This window comes from Haemaphysalis longicornis, unplaced genomic scaffold (genome assembly GCF_048455015.1).
Source record: "Haemaphysalis longicornis isolate Haplotype H1 unplaced genomic scaffold, Haemaphysalis longicornis Haplotype H1 scaffold_7, whole genome shotgun sequence".
Classification (NCBI taxonomy): Eukaryota; Metazoa; Arthropoda; class Arachnida; order Ixodida; family Ixodidae; genus Haemaphysalis; species Haemaphysalis longicornis.
The window spans coordinates 60,458,370-60,486,146 of NW_027526422.1; the positions used below are offsets into that span (position 1 = coordinate 60,458,370).

At 48.8% G+C, this 27,777-nt stretch overlaps 2 protein-coding genes across 5 annotated transcripts in view; both read left to right on the plus strand.

Annotated features, from left to right (window-relative positions):
* The first annotated feature begins 9,219 nt into the window (after positions 1-9,219).
* Positions 9,220-18,483, plus strand: LOC144145782 (uncharacterized). Of its 3 annotated transcripts, XM_077677509.1 has the most exons (6): positions 9,220-9,475; positions 11,180-11,341; positions 13,723-13,875; positions 15,111-15,227; positions 17,678-17,712; positions 17,942-18,483. In XM_077677509.1, the coding sequence occupies exons 1-4, from the start codon at positions 9,469-9,471 to the stop codon at positions 15,221-15,223; spliced, it is 435 nt and encodes a 144-aa protein (XP_077533635.1). In that variant the 5' UTR covers positions 9,220-9,468; the 3' UTR covers positions 15,224-15,227; positions 17,678-17,712; positions 17,942-18,483. The 3 variants fall into 3 exon arrangements, with proteins under 3 accessions (XP_077533635.1, XP_077533634.1, XP_077533636.1); XM_077677508.1 differs by lacking the exon at positions 17,678-17,712 and having other exon boundaries at positions 17,942-18,481; XM_077677510.1 differs by lacking the exon at positions 17,678-17,712 and having other exon boundaries at positions 11,201-11,341; positions 17,942-18,481.
* Positions 18,484-20,121: 1,638 nt separating this feature from the next.
* The window catches only part of Myo61f (unconventional myosin 61F), a 150,982-nt gene continuing 143,326 nt past the window's right edge, over positions 20,122-27,777 (plus strand). Inside the window, exon 1 of one of the 2 annotated variants that reach the window (XM_077677513.1) lies at positions 20,122-20,473. In XM_077677513.1, coding sequence (XP_077533639.1) covers positions 20,465-20,473 — 9 coding nt within the window. In that variant the 5' untranslated portion in view covers positions 20,122-20,464. Of the gene's footprint in view, positions 20,474-26,447; positions 26,585-27,777 lie in introns of those variants that run through there. The other variant, XM_077677516.1, reaches the window with a different exon arrangement.

The window sequence follows — 27,777 nt, forward strand, 5'->3', positions numbered from 1 at the left end:
CGCCGGCTCGTGGCCTAGCGGTCTTAGGCGCTGGAATTAGTTTTGAAAGTCGCAAATCCCGAGGGTACATGTATTTTTTTTTTTGTAAGTTGATTTTTTCGTATGCGGCCGATCTTTTCTGAACTGAGTTAATCATTTTTGGGCCGTAACGTTCACTGCTCCACGAGCGAGATCGCAGAACGCGCGCATACTGACAATGACGCACTAGCGAGTTCTCGTTGGCGTGCTGTTGCCACAAGCACCGACTGCTTGCGGGCAGTAGACCCAGGCCTGAATCAGCACACCCTTGGCCTGGTGCGAACTAGCTTTTTACGAACAGACATGAGTGAGGCAAGCTCCGAATATGCGGGAAAAGCGCATGGCATTTGAGAGTCTGCGGTGACGCGGAGGGCGTTCATCCACTGCGTAGGCCTCGTCTAGTGATTTCTACGATTCCAAGCCGCCCTGGGAGGTTTATCTTAGACATTTGACAGCCGACAACATGGCAGAAGCGCGGTACGGCGATAAATGAGAAATCGAGAATGCCCATCCAACAACGCCATCAGATGTCAAGCATGTTGTTTTACAGAACCGAAACCGAAACCGAAACTTTTGGTTGCTAACCTTGGGCATCGTCCAATCACGGTGCCCCCCCCCCCTCCTGACGTCACAGCCTTTAGTTGGTGCGGCCGCCGCAAACCGCGCATAGTAGTTTTTCTTCTTTCGCGCTTTGTAAAATAATTACCGATTTGTCAACCGGATAAACGATGAATAGTGTGTTAATTTGAGCCAGTCTACACAGTGCAAGCAAAAACGGGAGCTTGACAAATTCACTTCAGTGTCCCTTTAATTTGTAGCTTTACACCCTTCTGGGTAAAAGGGTGTTGAAAAGGGTGTTGAGGTGGCGGGGAAGACTTGTTTGGTATCTAATAAAATTCTATAAGTTATGGAACACAAAAACTACCTCGTAATTAAAATTTTTTTGCAAATCCGCGTGTTGATTTGCATATCCTCATAGTAAAATGCATATATAGTTTCAAAATTAGCGCTAAAATATCTTTTTTTTTTGCGACAAGCCCACCGACTCGATCGGGGGGCTTTCCTCTGCTGGATATAAAAGCAAGAACAGCACATGTACTGCTAAGTAAGTATGCACTCCCTCTACCGCTTGCATCCCGTCGGTTTCCTTGCTCAATTCATTTGTGTTCTAACTGTAACTTGTGCGTATTGACTGTTTGTGTTGAATGCTGAGCGCTCCGCCGATTCCCATTGTCACTGCACTGCCATCACCTTAAAAAAGGGTATGAGGCTCAACACCCCTTTTTAGGTTGTTGAGCATCCTCAACACCCTTTCTTTATGGGTGTTGAGCTCGAACACCTTTTTTAATCCGTACACCCTTTTTTGCCAAAACACCTTTTGAGGGTGTGAGCCATGGGACAAAATTTTTACACCCTTTTCGGCCAAAAAGGGTGTACAAAAGTTTAGTGTGTACGAAAACCAAGGGTGTTGAGTTTAGTCAACACCCTTTTTCCCCAAAAAAGGGTATAGAGCTCCGAATAAGGACATTAAAATTTTAAAAAAATGTGTAATGGCCTCCCAACACCCTTTTTCTACTTATGCTGGCCATTTTGGCCGAAAATGGTGTAAAAAAATTACACCATCTTCCTACGTGGGAACCCTGAGGGAATGCAAAGCCGTGGAGTAAAAGCGTGTTGATTGGTTGTTAGAGTAAAGACACGTGTAGTAGCGTATTAAATGTCTTCTTCATTTATCGAGTACAGTGGGGAACGTTTTGCGGCTTCTCGTTCTCGAAGCGAGGAATCCGCTGCTCGACGCTGGCGTTTAAGCGTTGTCACGTTGCCGAACGCCATCTGGATCAGCTACTCGCCGCTGGCGTTTCAAAGCGGCTTCTCGTTCTCGAAGCGAGGAATCCGCTGTTGTGACTTTGCCACAGCGGAACACGTGCGCGTACGGCGACCCCACTTTGAGAGGGGGGGAATGGAGAGTGCACTTCGACTTCGTCTTCAAAGGTGCCGAAGCATCCGGAGAGGGCCGCGGCCGCATCTGTGTTCTGCGACGGACCTTTCTATTGAGTCGGCGTCGTCTCTTCCCGCGCGACGACACCAGGGTGGCCCCGGCAACTATTAGTGGCAATGCGGCGCCGCCGGCCGTGCGTCTCTCTAAGCCACTTTGGGGAGGGGGACCTCCGCGACCGACTCGTTCAGCTTCGAGCCTGCTGACATGTGTTTGTGTGGTCCGAGTGTGTGTTTCCCGCGTTTTCTCCTCTCTCATGCCTATATAACCGAACCCCATTTTGTACATAGGAGCGCATTCTACCTCTGCACTGAAAATAAACGGCTGTGTCTCCCGTTCTTCGGAGTCTTCCGCTTCTTGTGGAGGCCCCGGCGCTTGGAATGCCCGGCCACCCGTCCTAGCCGAGGAGCCGCTACCACGGAGATCGCAACACCGCTGCTCGACGTTGCCGTTTACGTTCGGCGACGCGAGCTCTCCTCTGTGCAGCCTTGTCTTCGGAGGTGCTCGCGGTTCTGACAGTGTGCTGGCTGGCGCTAGTTGAAGGTGTGTCAGCCAGTTCGCTGACGGAATCGTCGGCGTCCATTTGCAGTCATCAGACGACGCAGTACCGAAGAATCAGGCAACTGAGCGGAGCGCGGACGGGTTTATTTGCAGAGAAGAGGGAGTGGAGCGCAGGAGCAGCGCGCATGCGCGTGATTGGACAGCTGGTGTGCAGAGGAGAGAGGAGGAGCAGCGCGCGCTAGCGCACAGGTGGTGTGGAGAGGGGGAGGGGAGAGAGAGCGGCGTTATCACAGCTGTTGTGGAGAGGGGAGAGGTGCGGACGCAGGACGACGGAGGGTCGACTAAGAGATGCTTTGCATCTAAAAAGTTTAGTGTGCAGCGCTCTTGATAAGCGGTGCGCGTGTCTCCGCAGCGCTACTCTGATATGAGCGCCAGGCTATCTTGAAGCTGATAACGCATTACGGCGCGGTGCGTTTGGCAAAATATCCCGCCGCACATTGTCCAGACGCTATGGAAGTAAAACCGCAGTCGTCAGATAGGAAGCACGTTTTGTGTATAAATACAGCGTGAAGTCAAAAACAAACCTTACTCCCAGCATTTGTCGAAGTCTTCATCAGAAATGAAACCTGACGAACCCACACATGGAGTCATCACTGCTGCTTGGGTAATAAAAATCAGCAGCGGCAGCTACCGAGGTCCCTGCCACAGGCTCACAGCTGTCCGCTTTTGCGGAGTGCGCCGTGAAGTGGACGCCATTTTCGCGCAACTCGCCGCTAGGCGCCTTGAAATTTCACTTTTGACGACGTCTCCGCACGCGAACTGTAAACAATAATGCAATCGGAAAGCGAGCCGGCGAAAAACGCCAAGCCGTATCTGCTGCGACGAGCAAATCACGCAGTGCCGCTCCGTGCTAGCGATAACTAAAGCTTTCGCACGGCTTCCAGACGCGAAAAAAAGAGTGAAACCATGATATTGTGGTTTGTCTCTGTCTTTGTTTCCCGATTCAGCCAGAAAAGAAATTTAAGTGGAGAGAGAGAGAGAGAGAGAGAGAGAGAGAGAGAGAGAGAGAGAGAGAGAGAGAGAGAGAGAGAGAGAGAGAGAGAGAGAGAGAGAGAGACGACAATTGAGATAACATTTGTGGTGTTTCAAAAGTGGTTCCCTCTTCACGGGAATCCACGAGCTGCCTTAGCATCAGCTGCTTTCCCGGTGAGCAGGAGCTGGTCCGATACCAGCTGGTAGATGTTCTCGGTGGCTTTTCATTAACTCACTGGCAATTGTTTGGCCACTGGTTTGTTATCCTTCTGGTCACCGGTTTGTCATGGCTACCGGACGTATATGCCCCTTCCGCAGGCACGGAACTGCATACAGACCGACACTGACGTGCACGGGGCTGCACACAGAGCGCATTTCTTGCAAACCAAGCAGCGTCGCACGTTTGCAGGACTGGCTTTACCCACCCACAGCAACAGCCAATCAGGTTTACTCCTCATTGTGGGAAGTTCGCTCTAGCCAACGGCTTCGATTTGCGAATGTAAACTTGTTTCGACTTCCATGACAACACCCTCCCCACCCACCCCACTTAGCCGAGTCGCCATCCTTACATAAATAAAGTTTCTCCATTTGTTGATTTATTTATTGGGCCATCTGCTTCCGTCTCCCGAAACGTGAGACGGAACAGCTAGAGTCGCTCTACAGGTCAGCCCTTCGTGTCATCACGGGGCTTCCAGGACACACATGAAGGTCGCTGAGCTGTGCCGCTATGCTGGTACTCCTACCGTCGAATAAACAGTCCTGGCACGATCGCCAGGAGTTTACGATCGCCACGAACTCACACCGCAAAGGCGCCGATTACTGACCGCTGTCGACGGCCACACTTCACCGCTGGACACGCCGAGCACATACCGCCATGGGTGGACATGCTGATTACAGAGCAACAACCGGCACTCTCTAAAACTCAGCGTCGGAGGCACGCACAGCAGCGCACCCCGCTGGTTGTAGCCGGCGCTACTTCCCGGCACAATCCAACACTTGAGATTTCTGTGGACGGGTCTAGGCGGTCCGAGTCCCGTATAGCGGCATTGGCTGCAGTGTCCAACTCAGACGACCGCAAGGACATTTGACTTATTTCTCTGGTTTCATACCCTGGTATAAGCTTTGTGCTTTATAAATGGAAGGTCTGTGCACCTTGCACGCCAAGTTGTCACCAATCACCCTGAACGGGGTCACGACCAAGTGCATATACTGACTGACGGTACTGAGGCACTCACGCCCCTCATTGGTGCACCGAGGCACAATAGCATCGCTCACGATATCAAGGAGATATGCGGGCCACTCAGGGCGGACTTTGGGGCACTGGATTCCCGGAGATCGACGACACCCAGGAAACGAGAAGGCTCATGGTCTTTTGCGAGCGAGGCTTCACTACCCCGCTCCCAGTGCGTGATGCCTGAGGGACCAATTGCTCTCCCCACTGGCCCAGATGTGGAGCACCGTCGTCGACGTAATCGACGGAGGCAGGAATTATTAAGTACCGTTCCACCATGCGACTACCCCACACCCCCTGGTCTATACGCCGAGGTGCTCAGGTGTTCCTCAACCGGGCGCGGTCGGGTTACGCGTATACAGACCGAATCACCCGCACCAACCAACATCCCATGATGACAGGCTCCTCAGTGGTGGTTCCGCCGCTGCGCTACCCAGGCCAGTCAGATGCTTCGCCTGCAAAACCGACGTGACCTCAACAATCCGCCATCTCGTTTTGGACTGCGGCGCATTAGACGCTTCGCGCAAAACATCGTCCTGGCTGGGTCCTCTCATATGAGGAGCTGGCTCAGGCCACATGGTCGGCGTCAAGATACGTTGGCCGCGTTGTGGCACTTCGTGTGTGAGGCAGCCGTGGCCGGTCATTATTAACCCACTCCTTCAACCCTGCGGCCTCGAGCCATCCTCAATAAAAAAAAAATCTGTCTGTCTGTCTGTCATGGTTACCTTTCGACTGAAGCAAAATTGTGCGCTCTCATCGCGGTCTTTAATTTTTTATCATACGATTTGATGCATGTGTTGTTTCGGACAAAAAAAAATGTCTGTGCGTGCGTCACAATTGTCTCCATTTTCTTATTCAGAATTTAGAAAAAATACCTATATATATTATGACGTATGGCAATCGTATATACATCATAACGGTGCGGTTTTCATCCTCGTCTGTTTCGATGTGTGACGTGAATGCCCCCCCCCCCCCTCCCCTATAGATACACCAATGAGGAGGTGCACGCATGCATTGAAACAGCGGGCATCTTTGTAGAACAGCGAACGCTGAAGTTAAGATTTTGTGTTTGATGTTAATGTAAAAGCGGCGTACGCCACCCAGACATCGTAGCAAAGCCACATTTGCAGCGGGAAGCGTCCACCGACAGGATTGATGATGTTACCTACATGGCCCTGTCTCTGCGCCCGTAGCCAACATGAACTTGTCGATCACTTGACCCTACAGAGTTTCGCAAGAGGCAATATCAAGAATACTTCGACGGGGCTCACGGGGCTTCGGTGCTTGTTATACACTGTTATACATGTTAGATGTATATATACACTGGTTTGGTGGCGAATTGAGCGCTATCCTTTTTTGAACAAATACTCTATTTTATGCTTTGTCTGCTCAATTTCTTGGCCCCCCCAAAAAAAATGGCCGCTCCTCCCACCTATGACACCCCATGTGTAGTCCACTTTCTGCGGGCGTCCACGGTTGTTGTCGTTGTTTATTGTGCTGAATTAGTCGCAGTAACGGTATTGTTCATAAACATCCTGCTTATATTGAGGGCCATCTGCTAGCCAACGCCTTGCACTTACCATTTTTACTTTAGCATCAATTGCTGGGCGTGTCGGAGAAGTAAAAGGTAATGTCACTATAGACAAGGTTACAGAGTATCGGCACTCTTTTCTCCGATTGTTCCGTGCCGCCGCCATAATCATTGCTCAATTCGCATTAAGTGACATTTGTTTACACTGCGATGGTTCATGGGCGCCACCATTTTGTTGTTTATGCGTTTTAGTCAACTCTGGTAGGCTTACCCAGTCGAAAATGTCAACAGGAATACGACAGAAACCCAACAAGAATTCCTGTCGTACGACAAAATTTCTGTAGTTACGACAGAATTCCTGTCGTTACGACAAAGTTTTCTGTTGTTACGACACACATTTCTGTCGTAACGACAGAGTCAATCTTCTCAACGACAAACATTCCTGTAGTCCCAACAGAACTACCTGTCGTCACGACAGCCATCATGCTGTCGTGACATAGCCAGCTGTCGTGACGTCTGTCGTTACTACAAGACTACGACAAAAATGCTGTAGTAGCAAAGCTGGCTGTCGTGACGACAGAATCTTGTAGTAACTACAGAGGCATAAATGCTGTCGTGACGTCTGTAGTTGCAACAGGACCACGACAAAAATGCTGTAGTAGCAAAGCCGGCTGTCGTGACGGCAGATTCTTGTCGTCACTACAGATGCGGCTGCCGTGGCAAAATATGTCGCGATACATCAATCTGTCTACACAACAGCCAACAGTCGAACAAGATAATTCTGTCGTGAGGACAGCTTTGCAACTGCAGTTGCAAAGCTGTTATGTGGTTATTTCTTGCGATGAAAGAGAATATTTTTACCACTTTCCTGCTCACAGAATCAACGACGAAATGAAACTTCCAATTTTAAAACCGGGGACGCGGGAGCAGAATTGAGTTTACTATTTTGCTCGCTGTAACACGACGACTAAAAAAATAAAACACACAATATCGCCCTAAACCCGACACCGCAACTCACAGCCAATAAAAAAATAAAAAGGTGCGAACGCCCAAGAAGTTTCTTTCCATAAAAACCAAATTGTACGTGAGAAAAAAAGCTGAAACCAAACTCCACACCTACCCACATCGTGGCAGCAGGCGAACAGGTGAAGCACCAATGACAAAACTAAAAGAGAATCAATAAAGCAGCCACAATAAAGTCCTAACCACATGGACGCGAAATCACGCGTCGCGCGATCGTCGGCGTCGTTCGGCGTCAACGCGCGGGCCCTCAGGAGAGGGCGAGCAACCGCATGAGACCGGCGAAGTCGCGCGCCAGTAGCTGCGTCAGCGGGCGTTGCTGGACGTCAATTGCCATCCTGTTGAAGTCGTTTATGAGCAGTTATTATCGATTATTGAACTGCAATTATCAAGACTTTAGCTTTAGCAAAAAAGAAAATCACTTGGCATATTTATTCATTATATTCACTATATAAGTATGTTGGCAATGTATCTCGAGTCATCATGGTCAAATCTGAACAAAATAAGATAGGATGATAAACGAAGACGCACCTCGCAAAACTGCTTTAGTTGCTTCTTGATTTAACCTGCATGTTATGTACCTAATGCAGGTGCATGAATTCAAAGTGTAAGCAAAACAAATTTCAGCGCTGCCTTGGTACTGAGGTTACCGTCGAACGTCATTTGTAGGTTAAAAGGCAAGGTACTCTGGCACCCTGACTGTACCCTGTAAAAAAAAAAAAACTGATCAAACCCTCGCCGAAAAAAAAAAAAAGGGGGGGGGGGGGGGCTTTTTGAGGATTCGAACCACGGACTTCAAAACGAAAGCCCGACACCCAACCCCTCGACCACACAAGGAAACAGGGAGGCACAGAGAATTCGGTGTACCAAACGAGGCTGCCCACAAATAGTGTCGGATGTGTTTTGTTTTGGTCGTGTTTGAGAGACTTGAGCAGTGGTAACGCTTGTTTCTTGCGCACCGATCTTGGAGCCGAGGACGATAATGCTAGTGCTACGAGCGATGTAACCACAGGTCCCTCATTTGAGTCAAGAAAAGCTATCGCACATCCCCGGTCAGCGCAAGCCACGGGAGCTACGAATGGAAGGGAATGCGCCGCTAGAATTCTGGCGTTGAATACGCTTGCTCGTCACGCACCGATCTTGCAGACAAGCCACATTATGCTTATACTGGATGCGATGTAGCCAGAGCTCCCTTATTTAAATCGCAGATCCCCGATCTCCCCGTTGAAAGCCGAACAAGCCACAAATGGATAAGCGCTTGCGAACAGAAATAGCTGGCAATTTGTCTCAAGGCAACCGATTACCGCAAGTTAAAAATAAATCGATTGTTTTCTGCTGAAAGGAATGCCCCCAAACCACGCGAAGACGGACGCTGTCGCCCGCTTTCCGATGCTCTCTCGCGCTGCGTCGATGCCGATATCTGGCGAGCGTAGACATCGGCGTCGCTCGGGCGTCAGCTCGCGTAGCCGTGCATTTCTGGCGACGACGTCGACGCGAGAAAACGCCGAAAGTGCTGTGCATGTGGTTGGGCCTTAAAGCAGCCCCGACCACTGCAAAAAGAAAAGAGAATCAGCGCACATACTATGTAGCCGAGCACAGTGCAGAAACACGGTGCAGAAAATGATGTGTGTGCTATGGTGTAACTGTGAGACTGTGATAACACATGAAAGAACCGTGCTGAAGTTGGAAGCTGCTATCACTGTTTAATACAGTGCTAATTTTTATCAAGAGGTTTGTAACCCCCTAATAAATTATCTTCATTATTACAACCAAAATGATTGAGTTTTCATGTATCGCTTCATCGGCTTCATCTTCTGGCATCAACCAACGCCGCCTATATAGGCCGACTGAAGCCGTAGCCAGCCGTAGCCGCAGCCCTCACTGTTGCAACACACATGGCAACGCACATTACGCCGCGTTTCTTTTCTTGCGCTGGTCGATCGTTTTTGTATGCACGTAGTGTGACCGTGTAACGTTTTCGTTCAGTATGTTTTGGAAGGTAGAAGAGAAGTCGTTGGGCCTACGGACGAGCGTAGTTTTTTTGTGGTGGACGTCGACGACTACGAGCGTGGCGTGGGAAGTGTTTTGGCTCGGCGACAGCGAGACGCGGGAAGATTATTCGACGGCACCATCGTTCACATGACCGGTAAGTGTTCTTACCCTTAAATTGTGCATAACAGTGTCTGAGCGCTTTTTAGCAGTTTTACATCTGCCACTACCGCAGAAAGTAAGGAATGAATATCGGCATGCCGGCTGTGCCGTCGGAAGGCGCGGAGATCCGCTTCACAGTATATGGCGCCGACGCCGAAGAAAATGGCTCGTATTACCACCTTGCACATTTTCCACGTAACACGCTCTATTCAGGACTGTGCTGGCTACCAGTTAGTCGGGTTAGGAATTCATCTGCATTGTTCGTGTCGGCGTCGAGTAGTCGCCAAGCCACATTCTCACGTACAGTCGGCAAAAGGCTTTAACGCGCGAGCGGCGTGCTCCGGAGTGCGCGGGAGACACGTAGTGATAACGCCTGGTTTAAGATAGGTAGAATGTGTGCATGCGAGGCCCGTATCAGCGCGATGGCTGTGTCCCTCCTCGCTGCACCCGTCGCCTTGGCTTCCACGCCTTCTTTTACCGTAATAAGCGCTGTGTGCTTGCGCTGCCGGGCCGGAAAACAAAACTGGAGATTACCCGCCTTAACGCTCGTTGTGCGAGTTTTTCGTCTGCGTTAGCCTTGGCGCACAGCTGTTCATTGCGTTATCGTTCCGCCAATAGCTGCATGAGTCCCTTGAGCGCCACTGTCCGGTTTCAGGGCTCGGCTTTGCATGTCACTGCTGACGGGCTCACGCCACAATACTCAGTGCACTGTGCAAGCGATCACGGCCCGATATCTAGTTACTAGTTATCGTGTGTAGTAGGTGTTTTTTACTAAGTTGTATTGCGCATATTTGCATTCCTTCCCACCTGCAATGTTCCCATGTATGTGTCACTTCAAGTGACTTTTTTTGCACATTCTCTTCTTTTTCTCTTTATTTGCTGTTCCGTTCTTTCAAAGTTCATTCAAAGTTTGATGTTCCCTTACAGTTCTGTCGCGACACTCACCCTTTGTTACCCCCCTTACACAATGCCCTGCAACAAGGGCCTGTAAGGTATTTTTAAATAATAATAATAATAATACTATAAAACACCGGCAGCGATGCGTTTTCTGCTATTGTCGTTCGTTGTCTCGCATACAGGAAAACACTCCTGTCTAAATTGTGTAGGGCGCCGCAAAAAAAGCGTTGCGCATAGTTAAACGCAGCCAACGCTCTACTACCAATCGCTCATTTCCGCTATTGTTTCCCGGCCCGGCAGTGCAGGCAGCGCTTCTCACGACGAAAGAAGGTACGGAATTGAAGGCGACGGGCACAGCGACAAGGGAAAGAACCGTCGCGCTGATGCGGGTCGCGCATGCTCGCATTCTACCGGTGTCAAACCAGGCGTTCTCACTAAGTGTCTCGCGCGCAGTCTAGAGCACGCCGCTCGCGCGTTATAGACAAGCCTTTTGCCGACTGTATGAGCTTCGAAATCGTGGTTTTTCTGTGAAGGCCGTCTTGCCAGCAGCCACTGCAGTAATGTTATTTGTAAATGCTCTTATCGAACATGACGCACATAAATGCCAAGGCGCTAGAATAGCCACCGCTTTCAGGTATGTTTATTAGAGGAAGTCAATATTTGCATGAAAGTTGACCTCATAACTATCATTAAACACGTGTAAAATGACACTGAAGTGTGCTTGTTGCTCTAAATAGGTGTCATTATGGTGGACGAGGCTCGGAACAAGTATGGCATGTTATCTCTTGACCTCTCATTGCAGGGAGACAAAAAAACTGCGAAGGCAGAGAAAAGATCAGCGAAGGTCGACATCATTCTTCGAGCTGCCGCAAGGGACCAAGACCCTGTAGCAGTTTTAAGGAAGAGGGTCGTGCAATTGGAGGCCGAGATGCGGGGGCTGCGATCACTCAACATGGAGTGGCCGGCAAGTTCTTTTCACCAGTGCGTAAACAATGCTCCATCTGTGTGCATGGCTTCTTATCACTATTATGAGCTAAGCAACGTACCAGATACTGCAGTTGCTATCATGCTTAGTTGGCTGTAATGTCAACTGTTGCAAGAAGGTTTCACTTCCTCAAACATGTGGCATTACCATCTAAGGAGCCTACAGCCTGATTGAACAGGTTCCTTTCTTTGGGTGTGTGAAAACAAAACTGCCCTGCAGCATGACCTTGTCACGTGGCTTCTATACGAAGATTTTGAGCTATTGGTTTATCTAGTTGCTAGCCATGGCCTTTTTGCAGGCACTGCATAAATTACTGCCCATTGAAAGTGCTTTACTCGCTGTAAAGGATTTTGACAATGAGATTGTTTGGAAGAGAAGGCCTAGTAAAAAAAATTCATAAAACTGCAATTCCAGTGAAAGTGCAGGAACACGGCAATGCTGTTTTATGTTTTGTAGCAGACTTGCTAACAATGTGACTATGAGGGGGCAACACAACTTATTGCTCTATATTTTTCATACAGCCCCAACCCTAAAAGTGACTTGTTAGTCTCATAAAAGGACAATCTGCACCTATGTAGAATGACTTGTTTGCGATTTTGTGCGTGCTGAGAATGGTATTGACCAAACTTTAAATTCCTTTAAAAGCGGAGCAATTTATTAAAGGCTGTGGCTAGCGTTCCGTCCAGACGGAACGATATACAAGTGCTAAAGTTCCGTCGAGACGGAACGGGGCGCTGCGGGTTATGCTTCCGTCCAGACGGAATACGTCTGAGCGCTTAGCGTTCGCCGGCGTGAAATTTGTACAGTTCCGTCTAGGTGAAAGGAAAACCGGCTGATTAGACGACGTGCTCCGTCTTCAGATTTGGTGTAGGTGGTGTGCTTCGGATAATGGCAGTATTGTACCTGGTTCGATTCCCCCCGGACATGCTTGTTTTTTTTTTTTTTTTTTTTTTTTTCCCTTTGCGTGGTTGAGCCAGCGTTTTGCAACAGTTAACTTCTTGCCCACTTTGCAATTGACGCGGGGAGAGCAGTCGGTCTTGATTTCGCACTCAACCGGCTGCTCCGCTACCGCTCAATAGAGCCAAGGCCGACGTGTCTATCGCCAGAGTTCCGATCACCTCTAGTTCGTAATGGTGATTCGTAACGGTGACTCCAGCTAGTCAATGAGCAGAAGTGGTTTGACCGGTTGGGTAAAAATCTACAAAACTCAGGAAAGGCGATCGGACGGAGCATTTTCTGCCCGCGAAAATGCGCCGCGCACGCCACAGGCGCGCTGACGCTGCAGCAGAACCACTGGTACGCTGCGACCGGCGCGGCCAGTGGCAGGAACATGGCGGCAGCTTCGGCCGCGAAGTGGTGTAGGGAAACTATGGTGTCGGGAGCACGAGCGACCGCTCAAAATGCCGCTCAAGACATGCACGAAGTTGCTTGAGCGGTAAAGGAGCTTATAATTTTGGGCGAGAACGGTACTACAAAACATCATCCGCACAGCTAGTGAAAGCGCCCATGCAGTATCTGCCGGGGTGGTGGCCTAAAATCTCTGGCGGTCTATGCTGGCGGAGCCAGCCGGCTGAGTCGAGCGCTTCGAAACTGCCGCCATGAGGCGCGTGCCTCCCCAATGGCACAAGTCGCAGGCTCCTCCCACTGCTGCGCGCGCGACGCGCGTCATTTTCTGAGTGAGGCAGCTTGAAGACGCAGGCGTCAACAAAAAAAACCCCGCTTCACAACAAGCAGCGAGGGCAGTCGTTCTTGATATTTACCCAGCTGAATGAACTGCTTCCGCTCATTGACTAGCCAGAAGAACCGTTAATTAGTAATCACCATTACGAACTAGAGGCGATCGGAACTCTGGCGATGGACACGTCGGCCTTGGCTCTATTGAGCGGTAGCGGAGCAGCCGGTTGAGTGCGAAATCAAGACCGACTGCTCTCACCGCGTCAATTGTAAAGTGGGCAAGAAGTTAGCTGTTGCATAACGCTGGCGCAACCACGCAAAAAAAAAAAAAGAAAAACCAAGCATGTCCGGAGGGAATCGAACCCGGTACAATACTGCCATTATCCGAGGAGCAACCCCTACACCACATCTGAAGGTGGAGCAGGGCGTCTAATCAGCCGGTTTTGCTTTCGTCCGGACGGAACTGTACAAATTTCACGCCGGCTCCGTCGGGACGGAACGCTAAGCTCTCAGTTGTATTCCGTCTGGAGGGAAGGATAACCCGCAGCGCCCTGTTCCATCTGGACGGAACTTTAGCACTTGTATATCGTTCCGTCTGGACGGAACGCTAGCCACAGCCTTTATTAAAACTGATTGCCTGTACTGCCTATTGTTTTAAGAGTGCAACACTTTTTCATGTGACTCAGGCACCTCTCCAGGGAGTGAAAAGAGTGGACATGGCCTGCAGCTCCCTGCCAGCATGAGCCCTGCAGAACCACCAGCACCCGACACCAGCTGCGCCAGCACTAGCCTGGCGGCACTACCAGCACGAGCCCTCTATGGCGCTGGCTGTGAAGAAAGTAGGTGTTTAACGCTTTCTTTCTGTTAGTCCCAGAACTTGGCTTGTTTTTGCTACTGTAGAAAGTAATCGTTTTGTAAAACATGGGGTATGTTCGCCAAACAGGGTCACGTAAGACAACTCCAAAGCGGCGGACTGCTGTGCAGCTACAACAAGCATAGTGTGCCCAGTACCAACAGCAGTGCTCATCAAATTTCTATGCTTATGTGTATTTTGTACTTTTATTGTTTCTCGCACCATTCGTACTGCTGTAAAATGAATATGCATTGCATTTATGCGCAAATAGCTCATTTGGAAAGCTTGCAAGCCGTACCTAATTTGTGTTTGCATTTGCCGGCCTCAGCCAATCGCACAGCTGGGCACATAGGATATCTAGGTTCTGTTGCGGGAAATGAGCTAGTGGGTTGCATGGCCATTCCCTTTTTCCTTACTTATATAGCTTATTTGGGGATGAAAGTGGTGTCACTATGATTTTAACGTGGCAATCTTTCGAATGAACCAAACTTGTGATGTGTCTGCATGGCCCCTTTAGCTGAAAGTTTTACAAGCTGGCATATACTTTTGGAGAGAAGTTTTATGAGTGTAATGTTATGCTCTGCAGTAATATAAATGAGAAAAGCACCACTTTTTTAGCACGGGGAGCATTCGTTTTACTGCGAAACAGTCTGTGTTTCAAACCCCCCCCCCCCCTTCGGGTTTTATTCCAGTGAAGCCATTTTCTGCTCTTGTCGTTTTTGCTAAGCACACACATATAAGCGGTTGCTGGTTTACGCGTGCACATGTGGGGACCAGAGGAAGGAGGGTAGGTCGTGCATGCAAAACTATAGGTTTCACACCCTCTTACATGTGGAGCCTTACACATGGATGTCGAACAGCAAAATGCGACCTGTCTGGTGTCTTCACTGGTCGAGCAAATTGGGTTGTGTGCTACGCACACAGTAAGGGAAACAGACAGCCCCATGTTTGTTTTCTAGAATAAAGCTCGAGTCTGTCCAAGTTTAATTCAGTAAAACGACTGGTAAGTATGCTGCCTTGCAAATTATGAACAAACGTGGTTTGTTTCGTGCACTTCGTCGACTGCACCCGGCTTCGCAGCTCATCTATGTGGAGCCATTGTGTTTCGTTCTATGAAATGGCAGAGGTTAAAAACACAGTTTTGGCAGTCTAATTTGCAGTCTTTTTACGTTGTTTGCCATTGTCTTGCATTACATGTATTGTTTTGTTCTATTGATGCAGATCCCTTCTGGCACTACCTGCAGATGAAGGGCTGCGAACCAGGGGACATGAGCAAGCGACACATGCTGCTAGTGAGATATCTAGCACGAGGGTCCGTGGATCTGCACCAATAAGAAGGTACATGTTTACTAATTTAGTTGCTGGAAACCTAGGCCAGTGTCTCTACTGTTTTAAAGGGACCCTGCAGCACTTGCCATCGACTACTCGGAATGTAGTTTGGGGTAAAGTCTATTGTCCTAGAAATCGCCCTTCCAAGAATTATGAAAAGCCCTTTACTGTCACCGAAACTATGCACGATTAGAAATCGCGCATAGTTGTTCTCCCTCAACTCGACTGCGGACAACGCAACGAAAGCTGTGTGCTCTCTCCTGGAGAGGGGGGCGGCTTGCAGCGTTCTCTTCGGCGTCCTTGGACATATCATAGGCTGGGGAGTATTCTCTGCAACGTGGGGAGGGGGGGAGTCAATTCTGGTTTGGTGCCACAAAAAAGCAGGCATGGCTGCCTGCTTGCAAGCGCGCGCTCAGGCTGGTAGAGCGTTTTTGAAGCAATAAGCAATTGTTGCCTAGTGGTCTCGTTGAAAGGAGAGTATTGAGTTTTTCACTCAAACTCCGTGCGCACTCGGCAAAAGAAATACCAAACTGCGCGTGCATGTTTAGGCATAGAAGAGATTGGTACACAGCGCCGATGACGGCGAATCCTCACAAGAAATGTGAGAAATGAGTCGCAAAGTTGACCAGCGACAGCCAATTGAACAGCCATGGCCGCAATGACGTCATTTAGGCCATGCCAAGAGCGAAGAGTGCGCGGTTGGTTTTTCCCCGTCTTTCGCGATTTGTGTGCTCACCGCTTCACATGGACTGGTAATATTTGGCTGAGGTATTCCTGGCAGTGTAATCTAAACATTGTGCAGGTTTACTGGCACTGTTTAAAGAGTGTTCCAGGGTCCTTTTAATCCAAAATGGTCAGTTACTGAAACAGAGGCATTTTTGATTGTCTGCATTGATAGTTTGTTTGTCTAAATTGACACGGCAACTACGCACCTCGACTGAGAAGACTGCAGTTCACGCTGCGCGCAAATTTTGCATTAGGGAGTATCGGCACTTTTTCTTTTTAATGTGTTTAATTTGCTGAACTTTTATCGTTGCTTAACTTTACTTAGAGATTTATGAGCTGGCTTATATATAACTCTTTGGGGAAAGTTTTATGAGTATGATGTCACACTGTAGTAATTTAACTCTCGTTATCACTGGAAAATTGACCGATTTTTAGGGGTCCAAGAAAAAAATTTTTTATGCAAAATCATTGGTAAGGACTAATTAAGATAAAAAAAATTACCACGCGTGGTGCCCGTGCCATGCGGTGAAGTCCAACCTGCGTTTCAACATGGGCAATTTTGGGTGGTTCCCTGGAAGAAATCTGGCGATTTGACATTATCAGAGGCACCAATGTGTCCCCGTGTGACGTAAAAACATTTTGTCAGTGACTGACTGCATTTACAGCCAGCACAGTATTCGGGACAAGCACGCGATGCGGAAAAACATGCATGGAGTTGAAAACGTAACTCCGTGGTTGATGCTTGTTGACGTTCACTGTCAGTTATCGCTAAAAACAAACTTGCGGTTTATCATCACCTTCTGACTCGCTATTGTAGCCTTGCTTACAGAAATGCGGTGCAATGCGCTAAAATTGTGCCCCGCAAACTTTGCCCAAGTAGCTGTTGTGCGATAATAAAGATCAGCACTATGAGCCTCATGCATTGCAGCGCACCTAACATTTTTGAAATGAAACAGTACAAAAGGTATTGGAGACTCCATCCGAATAGACATTTCAATTAAGGAGCAGCACTAGACCTCTGGAGATACCCTTGTATGGAAACGAAACTGGCAGGCGGACAGCTGGGGGTGTGTAAAGCCGGTTTGAAGTGCTCTTTTCGTCGGAACTGATATCTGGTGACTGGGCGTTATCTTTTGACTTGCATCGGAAGTTCTTATTGCAGAAAACGTTTTAGGGTGGGGGGGAAATCAGGAGTGGCATGCTTTTTTTTTGTGAGGATGTTTAGCGGATGCTCAAGGCACCATGGCAGGTAGGCTTGAAGTTGAGTAACTGCAGAGTAACACTAAATATGAATTTCGCGATGCAGAAACAAAACCGAAACTGTTGTTAACTGTTTGAATGGTCCTGTGGTAAGTAGAACTACAACACAACTAAGAACAATGTGCGCAAAGGCAATAAGACTGCCTAAAATCGTGAAGTAACTTTGCAAACGGGCACTGCTTGATATTTTCAGCCGATTTCAGGGGTTATTACTGTGTGACTGCAAACCTGACGTTTAAAAATTATCATCTGATTCACCCTTCATGCCCTGATAATAAAAAACCAAACGCTGATGCAGAGTACCTACGGTTGGCATGCATGCAGTAGCAGTGACGCGCAAAGACCACTCCCCTTTCTGCACCCATGTGATGCAAATGCATGTCAAAAATCACGTTTCTGTTGAAAAATGAAAACAAAACTGATTTTGAAAGGACATTTTCTGAGCTAAGTCCTAATGGCTTGACTTGTTCCAGAATTGCCAGGAACGCTGTGGAAAGGGGCTTGCAAGGTATCGTTTAAATTGAACGTTTTTGAATAGGCACAGTAATGTGAAAAGCACTTTATCAGCAATAGAGAGCACTTCTTATTGCTCAGCATGCAGAAGCGTGTTTAGCTTTTATAAAATGGCGCAGTTTAAGGACACAGTATTAGCAGTATGATTTTCAGCCTTTTTGTGCTGCCTGTCATTGTCTTGCATCAATGTTCGTTTTTTTTTTTTTTTTTTTCTATCGATGCAGGTTCCTTCTGGCATTACCTCCAAGTGAAGGTCTGCGAGCAAGCTGAAATGCACAAGCGCCGCAAGCTTCTGGCTAGATATCTCGCGCAGAATTTCGCTGATCTGCGCCGATAGGAGGTACATGGGCTTGTTTGCCAATTTGGCTGGTGTGAACACCAGAGCCAGTGTCTCTACCGTTTTAATACTAAACAGTCATTGTGAGAAATGGCGGCATTTTTCGTGGTGGATGTAATTTGCAATGTCGTTTTTGTGCTTCATGAGGTGTGCATTGATAGTTTTTTTGTGGCTTTCTGCAGCTGTACAATTCATTAGTGGCAGCCTGTAGCTATTGGTGGCTTTTCCCTGGGAATGTAGTGTATTTACTATAAGGTTTTTGCAGCTTCAGACAACTTTGCAGCGTTAGAATTACGCGGATCATCCATAATGTGTGTAGTTAGGGACGGTGCACTTTCAGCCTTCGGCAAGCCAATTCTAATGGTACTTGTACTTGTTTTTTCGAGCCTGGAGCTGTGTGTGCATGAAGGAAACTAAAATAAAATTTTTGTATTTTCTTCAGTTTGCCTGTGCATGGGCTCGTGGCATATTTGGGCTGTCTTAACTGTTCACTTACAGTGGACAGCCCAAATACAGTGCTAGGCTGGATTCAAAAATACTGATATTTGCTGCAACAGAATTGTTATGAATGCATTGTGCGACAGGTCAGGACTGCAAGACGCCAGGAATACATAACACAGCATCAGGACTTCGACAAGACAGGCATGATTCTCGCAGTAGAGCATCAGAACTGTGACATACTACAGGATTACTACAGGACTACGACATACTACAAGATCACTACAGGATTACTACAGGGCTACGACATACTACAGGATCACTACAGGTTTACTACAGGACTATGACATACTACAGGATCACTACAGGACTACAACACACGATAAAACAACAAGATTGCTACAGGAATACTACACACGACAAATGTCAGAATGACGACACAACACGACGACTGTACGACAAGACTACGACGGTACGACTGTACGACACGCAAAAATACGACAAACGACGTACTACAGAAATTTTTCTGTTGTCATTTTCGACTGGGTAGCTTGTCCTCCCTGCTCTGCGGCTGCGCGCGACTGACGTCGTTCCTAACAGGAATCAAAGATAACGCGTGTAACAAATTTTCAGCAGCAAAAGTATGTATGAGGAATGCCGTTTTGCTGCATCTTCGGCAGTGTTGTTAACCAACGACCCGGTCGAAGTTAGCGGTGAGGCTACAGTAGATGCGGCAATCTCGCAGCACTGATAAACACCAAAATGCCGCCGTTGCTGACTTGCGTGCCTGAGTGGCTGTACTTTTATACGTTATCTAGTGACACTAGCGGGAGGTTGTCAGCTGTAGACCTGCGCTTGTGCAGCCTTGGTTCGTCTATTCACAAAGCTCTGAACCGTACGCGGCCGTACTGGCGTTGACGTCAGTGCTGTCGCTTTTCGTGTCAACGTTCTGCCCAAGCGGAACGCGTTCGTGCACGCCTTCTGGCTCACGGACACTGCACGCACCCGGCAGTCACCACCGAGACAAAGACAGGCCTTGCGTTCGTCGCGTAGCAATTCAGCCATGGGTCTTGTTCACATGATTGGTTAGTTAATACCTGTAAAGCTAACGTAAGTAGGGTAGGCGCCCGATGTGACTTTCGCCGTTTAGCCCGTGGGCTTGTGGACATTCCACGTAAGAAGGTGAACTGGTTTATTTTTAGGGTAGATAGATTGGTTGAATATGTGAACATGACCCGGTTACTGCCGCTTAGGATGGCATTTAAATATGAGGTTAAATATTTCGGTGTTAACGAAGTCTTGCAGACGGACACCTGTAGGTGGATTGATATATGTCAGGTTCCTCGATATTTTCGATCACCAGAATAAGGAAGAAATAAAAAAAAAAAGGGAAAACGCCCTTACTGCGCTGCGACCTAGGTTGTCGGTCACCAAACGAAAAACGTTGGCAGCGCTTTCGTATAACCAACTGGCGTTGTTCCTTTTAAAGAGGCGGCCAGAGCGGAAATCAAGGCCGAGAAGTTCCGTTCATTTTTCGTGGCCTTCCCGGCTTGCTTCCGCCCTTATTGCCTCGCTCCTGCCACCCCTCTCTCCCCCTTTAAACGCCCACCCTTACCCCGCCTCGATGGTTACGCCAGCATAACAAGGCTCACGTTCTAGGCGCACGGCACGGGAGTGAGCAAGCGCGCGCATTTTGCAAGGCAACCAGCCAGCGGGAGAGCTCCCAACAAGATCGAAAGTGAGCGGTCGTTTCTTCGCCGCCGTGCAGCGACCGCGGCAGCAGAGATGCGCGCCGCGCTCGTGTCTGAGCACGTCTCCTCGGGCTGAATGTGGGCCTCGGCGGCGTGTGGGAGTCCTGTGATCTCCGGCGTCGTGCATTGTTCACCGGTCGCCGCCGCCGCCGCGGAGCGGCTACAGTGCCGGTTCATCGGCGAAACCCGTCGGCAGACAGCTCGGCCGCCGCCCCGCCACGATGCGACAGGTGAGTCAGAAATGACGTATATTTCCCGCGAACCCGAACCTGATCGTCTGCTGACCGGCGGGGCGACGCCGTGTTCCCGCCTAAACCCCGTCCGCAGTGAGAAAGTGCGCAGAAATCACGCATGTAGTTCAGTGCGCATTGCTCGTTCACAGCGAAACCATAGAGAAATGTGTCTTGCGCTAGGTTCTGACCAAAACTGCGTGCGTCTGTCGGGCCGCGTCAATGAAGAATCGCACGCGTTCGCTCCAAAACTTGTACAAAATTATCTGCAGCACTCAAGCGAATCTGTACCCTGTAAAAAAAAAAAAAAAAAAAAAAAAAAACGCAGTGAAATTGGCCGCTAGGGCGACTCGACATTACGCGGAGTTTCACTCACTTGTCATGACCGGTTAGCTCAGGTGTAGTTGTCAACGTTGCAGAATTCCCGGAGGGAGAATGCTTAGAGAGAACGGATTTAACTCTCATTTAATCGAAACTATCCAGAGACAGATTATGTATGTGTCGTTATTCGATCAATCTGTCAACATACGTAACTCAATAGAGTCGTCCACAAATACGGCATCGCTGGTATCTCGACAGTAGCGGGAGGGCTCGAAGTTTTTAACCCCTTGTCAGACCAAAACGACTCAGCCTGTTGCAATCACTGCAGGTGAGTCAGAACGTGGTGTTTCGATGACCTGGAGGGGAGCATGCCCGGCCTGTTTCCGGTCTTGACGGCAACGCTAAAGTCAACTCCGTCCGAGTCGCGCTGTTTCGTCAGCCGGGACGCCACGGATTTGCTTGACGAGGATATGACCACATTTGCCGATTGTAGGGTTTTTGGTGTAGCGGTGCAGCGGTACACGAGCGCGTAGAATTTCGGAACTGGAATGGTATAAATGGGAATTCCCGATATATTTTCTGGATTGTTTGTATGGCTGCAGCAGAAGGTATCCGACAAGTGTATCCTCTGAGGTTGTGAGTTTCACATGGGAGTGCGAGTATGTCGGTGCTTGTATGACCTATGGGACGTCTCGTCTAAGGAGGTGTGCTTTGTAGTGACGAAACTATGTTAGATCTGCGCATCACTTCGTCGCTTAAGTCTATTGTGTAAGTGTCTACAACCTCGCTCCAGCAATAGCAGAACACGCTATTTAGGTTGAATTTTGAGGCAAGTAGGTCTAGCCCTGTTACAAATTCCGCAGAACATTGCAACGATATACTTTTACGCTACTGCTTCAAGTGCCGACTGAAATTGGGTTCAGGGGCCCGTGGTATGGCGATCTGCGTTGATCAGCCGTCCATTGTAATATGAATATAATTAGATATTGCAATCTGACAAATAAAGCAGCTAAGCGCCAGTATTCTTTGGTATATATTAGGTATTGTGTGCGTGCCTTGAAACGTGCGCGACATTTTCCCATTGATGCGAGTGAGTTTCGCGTTAGTCGTACTTAAAATTATACCTGCGGTCGTTCTTCGCGCGACGTGACGCGCGAAATAGTGAAGTCAAATAATAAATTACCTCTCATGACGTCTGCCCTCGTCTGTTACCACATGAACGCAGTTTAGTTTTTTTTTTTTCCTTTGATTATCCAGGTGGGTTTCCTCAGGCCTTTTCCGAGCTATTTCTTAAGAGGAAAAGTTTTCCCTCGCCGCACTTTTTTCCTCGGCTATATAAAACCATATCAATAACTGATCACGCCGTTTGCCCATAGTTTATTGTTCCCGTGCAAAGACACTAAAGGCTGATCGAACAACTTGTTTCATTTTAACTTAAAGGCAACACCATTTCTAGTTCTTTCGGATGCTATTCGCCGACAAACAGTGCTCTATTTGTTCGCTTTCATCTCCGTTTCGCTTCCTTTGTTTTTCTTTTGTTTTGTTTTGCTTTCGTGGCATGAAACAGCGCGCACCAAACGAAGAAAGCCAAGATCCGCCCGCACACACGACAGCCAGCTTCGTCGTGGTCGCCGCTGATAAGCGCCCATTGTAGCGGCTGCTTGGAGTTGCACGCGTGGGCAGTAGGAACAGATGGTCGCCCAAGCAGATGGTAACAAATCTTCTGATTACCGATGTTGTGGTGCAAATCATACAACGAAACGCCCCTCAACGCGAGGTCAGAGTTGTTTGGACTCTGGTCCACTCGACTCTCCGCCGTCCGTAGAACACCGGGCCGTCAAACTACGCGTCGTCTCCTACCAAACGATCACCCAACACACTTCCACGCCCACGTTACTCACTACGGAACAGGAACGGGATTTTAGTTTAGTACAGTTCACAAAACCATGCTTTGACGTGGGTTCGATCCCGGCCGCGGTGGATGCTTTTCAGATGAAGACTAAAAGCTAAAACGCCCGTGTGTAGAGATTTCCCCAGGTGGTCGAAATTAATCCGGAGCCCTCCACTACGGCGCGCTGCCCTGAACTGAGGAGGGTACATAACCCGGCTGGTGGTTTCTCAAATAAAGCTTTATTCATTCATTCACAGCCAGGGTGTAGCTTCGGCGCGTTAAACCGCACAATCAGTCTATCAACATAACCCTGCTTGTGCTACTTCCTTGTCGGTCTTGCCTCCCTAGTGTGTAAAAAAACCGACTGCAGGAGCCTTTGACAGAAAAATAAATTGTGGTGATGGCCAGTGATGTTCCGGGCGGGGAGTTTTTAAGTGCAATGCACTTCTTAAGCGACCCTGAACCTGCGTCCACCGGCGATGTCCGCATCACATACCCACGTGGGGGATTGGCCAGGAATCTCCTCGTCTTCCTTGGCAACGGGGGGAGATGGGCGCGCGCTGCCTGGCCGCTGACATGGCACATACCCACGTGGGGGATTGGCCAAGAATCGGGCGTGAGAAGGGCTAATGCACCTGCTTAAAGGAGTACTGACACGAAATTTCAACGCTGAGATCCGCTCTAGCAATCAAGTACAACGACAACACAAATAGGTGTCTGTGAATAAATGCATCTTTCTTTCTTTGTAGTTGTGTGTGTGTGTGTGATCTCTCTTTCGCGAACATTACCGAACCGCGCAAATTCAACTCGTGCATTCGCACTTTCACATTCTTCCCCTCGGGGAAATGCGGGGAATTTTCTCTTTTTGGGGGAATTTTCAGTTGTAATTTTGGCCAAAAGAAAAAAAAAAACAGAACTTTAATGGTTGCACGGAACTTCAGAAGCTGTGGAGTAAAAAGGAAAAATAATGTCAGTAAACTGGACATCGCATCATTTATTACTTTGTTGTCTTTTAAAAAGTTCTCTTATTAACACTTCACCAGATTTATGTTCAAATATCCGCAGTATATAGTGTTCGCGCAAGCCACCAGCATCCAAGACCGCTTCTAATCCAGTTCATGAAACAGGAGGTCGTGCTGTTTGGTACAAAGCGCTAAATGTATAGTCAAATGCTGCTGAGCGGCAGATGTAGAGGAAGTTAGTTCACGCTGAAACTGATTCTCTGAACGGCGTCTGTGTCCGCAAGGCTACGTAAAGTATAGGCACAGGTAGCGCTGGCTAGCGCCCAAAGCCGAACACGAAACCACGTAACGATTTATAAGTTACATAAGGAGAATGCAGGGAAATTTGCGGGCGTATTCTTAAGAAATCAGGAAGGAAAATTCTAAAACAAGTAATTTCTTAACCTAAAAATGGGAATTTTTCTCCACAAACATCACTTGTGATGGCGATGTACAAAAACTGCCAAATACATTTATTTTACATATACAGTCGAACACGGATATATCGAACACGGGTATATCGAATTATTGTCTATATCGAACTCATAAATTATCCCCTCGAAAATTCTGTGTAAAAGTATAGGAATTCGTACATTTATATCGAACCGTATTTTTCCCGACATTGGGTATATCGAACGCCGCGCGAGCTGGAAGGTGCTCTTCGGCGGTCGCTGCACCCCCGATTGAGGTTGAGAAGGATGTCGAGGAATGCGCGGGCAGGGCGAAGACTGGCTCGCGGAACTAATCCCCCCTACCGGAAGGAATTTGCGCTTGCCCAGTCAGGCCCCGCTACCGGCCGCCGTAGCGTTAGCGGACGGAGCCCGGTATGCTAAATCTCTCTAGGCACACAAGCTTGAACGCTAAGAAAATGTGACAGTGCGTGGTAGGGATGACCCGACTGGGCACGTCCATTTGTTGTTCTTTTTTTTTTTTTTTGCGGCTGCGTACGTTCCCCGGCTTGCCGAAAAAGTTTTTTTTCTCTCTCTCTGGGTCTGTCTTCCCCCGATGTCGTCTCGGGAAAGGGAAGAGGGAACGAAGGCGCTGGCGGCCTCGTCCTTCTTTTGCATTTTGATGCGGTTGCTGCTGTTTGGCGAGTTTTCCCGCACCTTACGGAGATCACTGTTTCTATCGGAGATGACCATCGCGAGCGCTTTGTTGGAGTCCGTTCAGAGAGCCTTGGAATTGTTACCTTCAAAGTTCTTGTGGTACGTGCGCGTTGTTCTTTTTCGCGTGTGCTGTGCATGGTGTGCGAAGGCGCAGCGTACTGCTGGAATTTTCTAGTTGTGCAGCCTCGAGAAGATCAAGAACAGCGTCTTTAATTTCATTTCGAGGACTAAGAAGCAGGCCAAGATCAGCGATTTTTTTTTACGGAAATAAAGCGTCCTGTTGCGTCGTGAGTGCGGAATTAGTCGTCATTCTTGAATGCGACGATCGGTAAGTGATCGTCCGCCATAGGTGAGGTCTCAGAGCCCATATTTTTTATATCGAATTTTTCATATATCGAACTATTTCGCGATCCCCTTGGAGTTCGATATATCCGTGTTCGACTGTATGCATGGGCTTAGCTTGCTATTCTTTTCAGGAGAATGTCTAAACAAACCTCACGAATCCCGTTTCGCCGTTCACGATTTGTGGCGTAACAGGTCGTAGTGCGGAAAGGCGAATGGGTCGGCGTTACATGATTTCGTACCTGCTGGAATTTGCTGCGATTTCAAAGTGCTGCAGCCGTACAGGCCTATTTGTACTCTCGACAATATTGCCACGAACCACGCTTGGATTTGTTTGTTTTTGCTTTTACCGCCCGCTTGCGCCGGGCTGTGTGTTCCGAGCGAAGCACGCGTGTTCCGTTCTTTATTTTTATGCCGCATGTGTTATCTCTTTTGATAGAGAGCGTTTCGAACTAACGCCTGCGGCCTCGAATAATCTTCTTTGATTTACAGTGTTCTGGATGTAATTCGACGGTTCCAGAAACACTGGCGCCCAAAGATAAATGCCCGTAGCGCAGACGCCGCGTTATTCGTTTCACCGACACTCGCCTGCGCACGTCACCTTGTTGACTGCTGCTTCGCCGCCTGTGTATTCTCTGAGTTGTTAGGGGAGCACAAGTTCGCTCCAATAAATTTGTTTTTCCTTCAAGACAACTGCGTCGTCTTTGGCTACGTGACAATATGAATACAATCTACGGACGAATTAATTAATTAATGTATTTATTTATTTATTTATTTATTTATTTATTTATTTATTTATTTATTCTACCAATATAAGCCACCTGTGCCCATACTTTCTGTTCCCCTAAGCGACTAATTAGATTGTGAAGCGACCGGATTTCTGTACGTAATGTAGAATAACCATAGACTCAGTTGCCTCAAAAGGAGATCGACGCTTTTCGAGCGCAGAGTTGTCAAGTTCGCGGAGGCGGGCAGGAGGGCCGCCGGAGGAGGATCGTGACGCGCGTGACATCTGGCTGCTTGCTTTTTAGCGGACTGCTCCGGGCTGTGCACGCGCGTCGGTGAATGCGGGCCGTCGTCGTGTAAAGGTTGATCCATTTCCTCCCTTCACCGCCGAGCAACACTTTTGCTTGCAGGCACTTGTGTTTTTGAGCGCGCCGCCGTCTTCCACTTCGCTGTCGCCGCCGCCGCCGACGCAATGTCCTGTCTCTGTCGGCCGTGTCGGCAACATCGCACCTTCCGACGGATATTCCCTTCCGTTGCACGCCCAGCTCGTCCGTCGTCCCAGACGACGAAATCCGGGCGACGGTGTGGGAATGCGTGAACTGCTTGCTGCGCGAGCCGCCCACCTTATACCGTCGGGTTCGGGCCACGGGGTGACGACGTTACACGGACACACACGCTAACGGAATACTGACCACCCTGTCGAAGCAACCAATTGAACGACAAGGTGCGTATTTTGTGCTCGCAATTAGATTTTTTCCTTTTTTCTCAGTCGCTGATTGTTGTGTTCCTTGTTGCACCGCAATCGTATGTCGATTAGTTCCGCCCAACAAGACTATATATAACGAAAATGTCTAGCGTAGTTTAATACACCGCCCAACAAGACTATATATATAACGAAAATGTCTAGCGTAGTTTAATACAATTTGTACTTGATAATGTAGACACGCGAAGAACTATCGGAACTGCGCCGACATTGGGCGACATTGATGCTAGCTGAGGCCAATACGAACTATAAGAGAGAGGGAAATGTTTATTTGACCGTAAAGTGCAAGGGAAACGGGGTGAAGTCAACATCCTAAGTCCAGGAGGCCACGAGTGCACGCTGATGTCGTGGCGTGGTCCACCAGGGATTCTTGAAGCTACGGCACCGAGCTGGTCAGCGCGGCCTCCCACTGCTCGGGAAGGGGCTGGGGGGGGGGGGGGGGGGGGGTTAGGGTTGTGTGGACAGGAGTGGACTAGATGGATGCAATATTGCAAGTCGGGCAGAATTGTAAAGGCATACAGGAGAGAGAGGGGGGGGGGGGGTTGCGGAGTGTGCCCGTCTGAAGCCGCCGCAGGATGACAGCTTGGTAGTTGGTGAGAGAGGAATGGGGTGGAGGGTAATACGTCCTTACTGTGCTCAGGTAATGCTCGAGGGCGTTGTAGTTAAGGTCGGGTCGAGAGGGGTGTGGGCGGAGGGGAGGAAACCGGAGACATCCAGAGCATTTTGGCTTGACGAAGGGTATACATGCACGGAAACGTAGTTCTCGGGCGGAGGCGTGCGCTGCGTCATTCTTGGCAAGACATGGATGAGTGACCTGGGGTCCAGAGTACGGTGGTGTTGAGGTCTTCCGGTAGAGCTTGGAGAAAGCCTTGGCTGGTGCTTGTCCATCTTGATAAATTGGCAGGCGTACTGGAGATCGGAGGTTACGTAAGGTATGACTGACTACAGGTCCGCAGTCAACCATCCGCAACAGTGAGGGTCATTGAGGCGTGCGCGACGGCAAGGGCCTATGGCTTGCCGAGGGATGTAGACTAGGGTAGGATGCCGCAGTGGCCACCTCACGATCGCTGTTCTCGGGGATCTGGGGTTTCGGGGGATGTCCGTACAGCGGGTTTGAGGGTCTCCGGAGTATTTTCTCGTGAGGTAGAGGAACC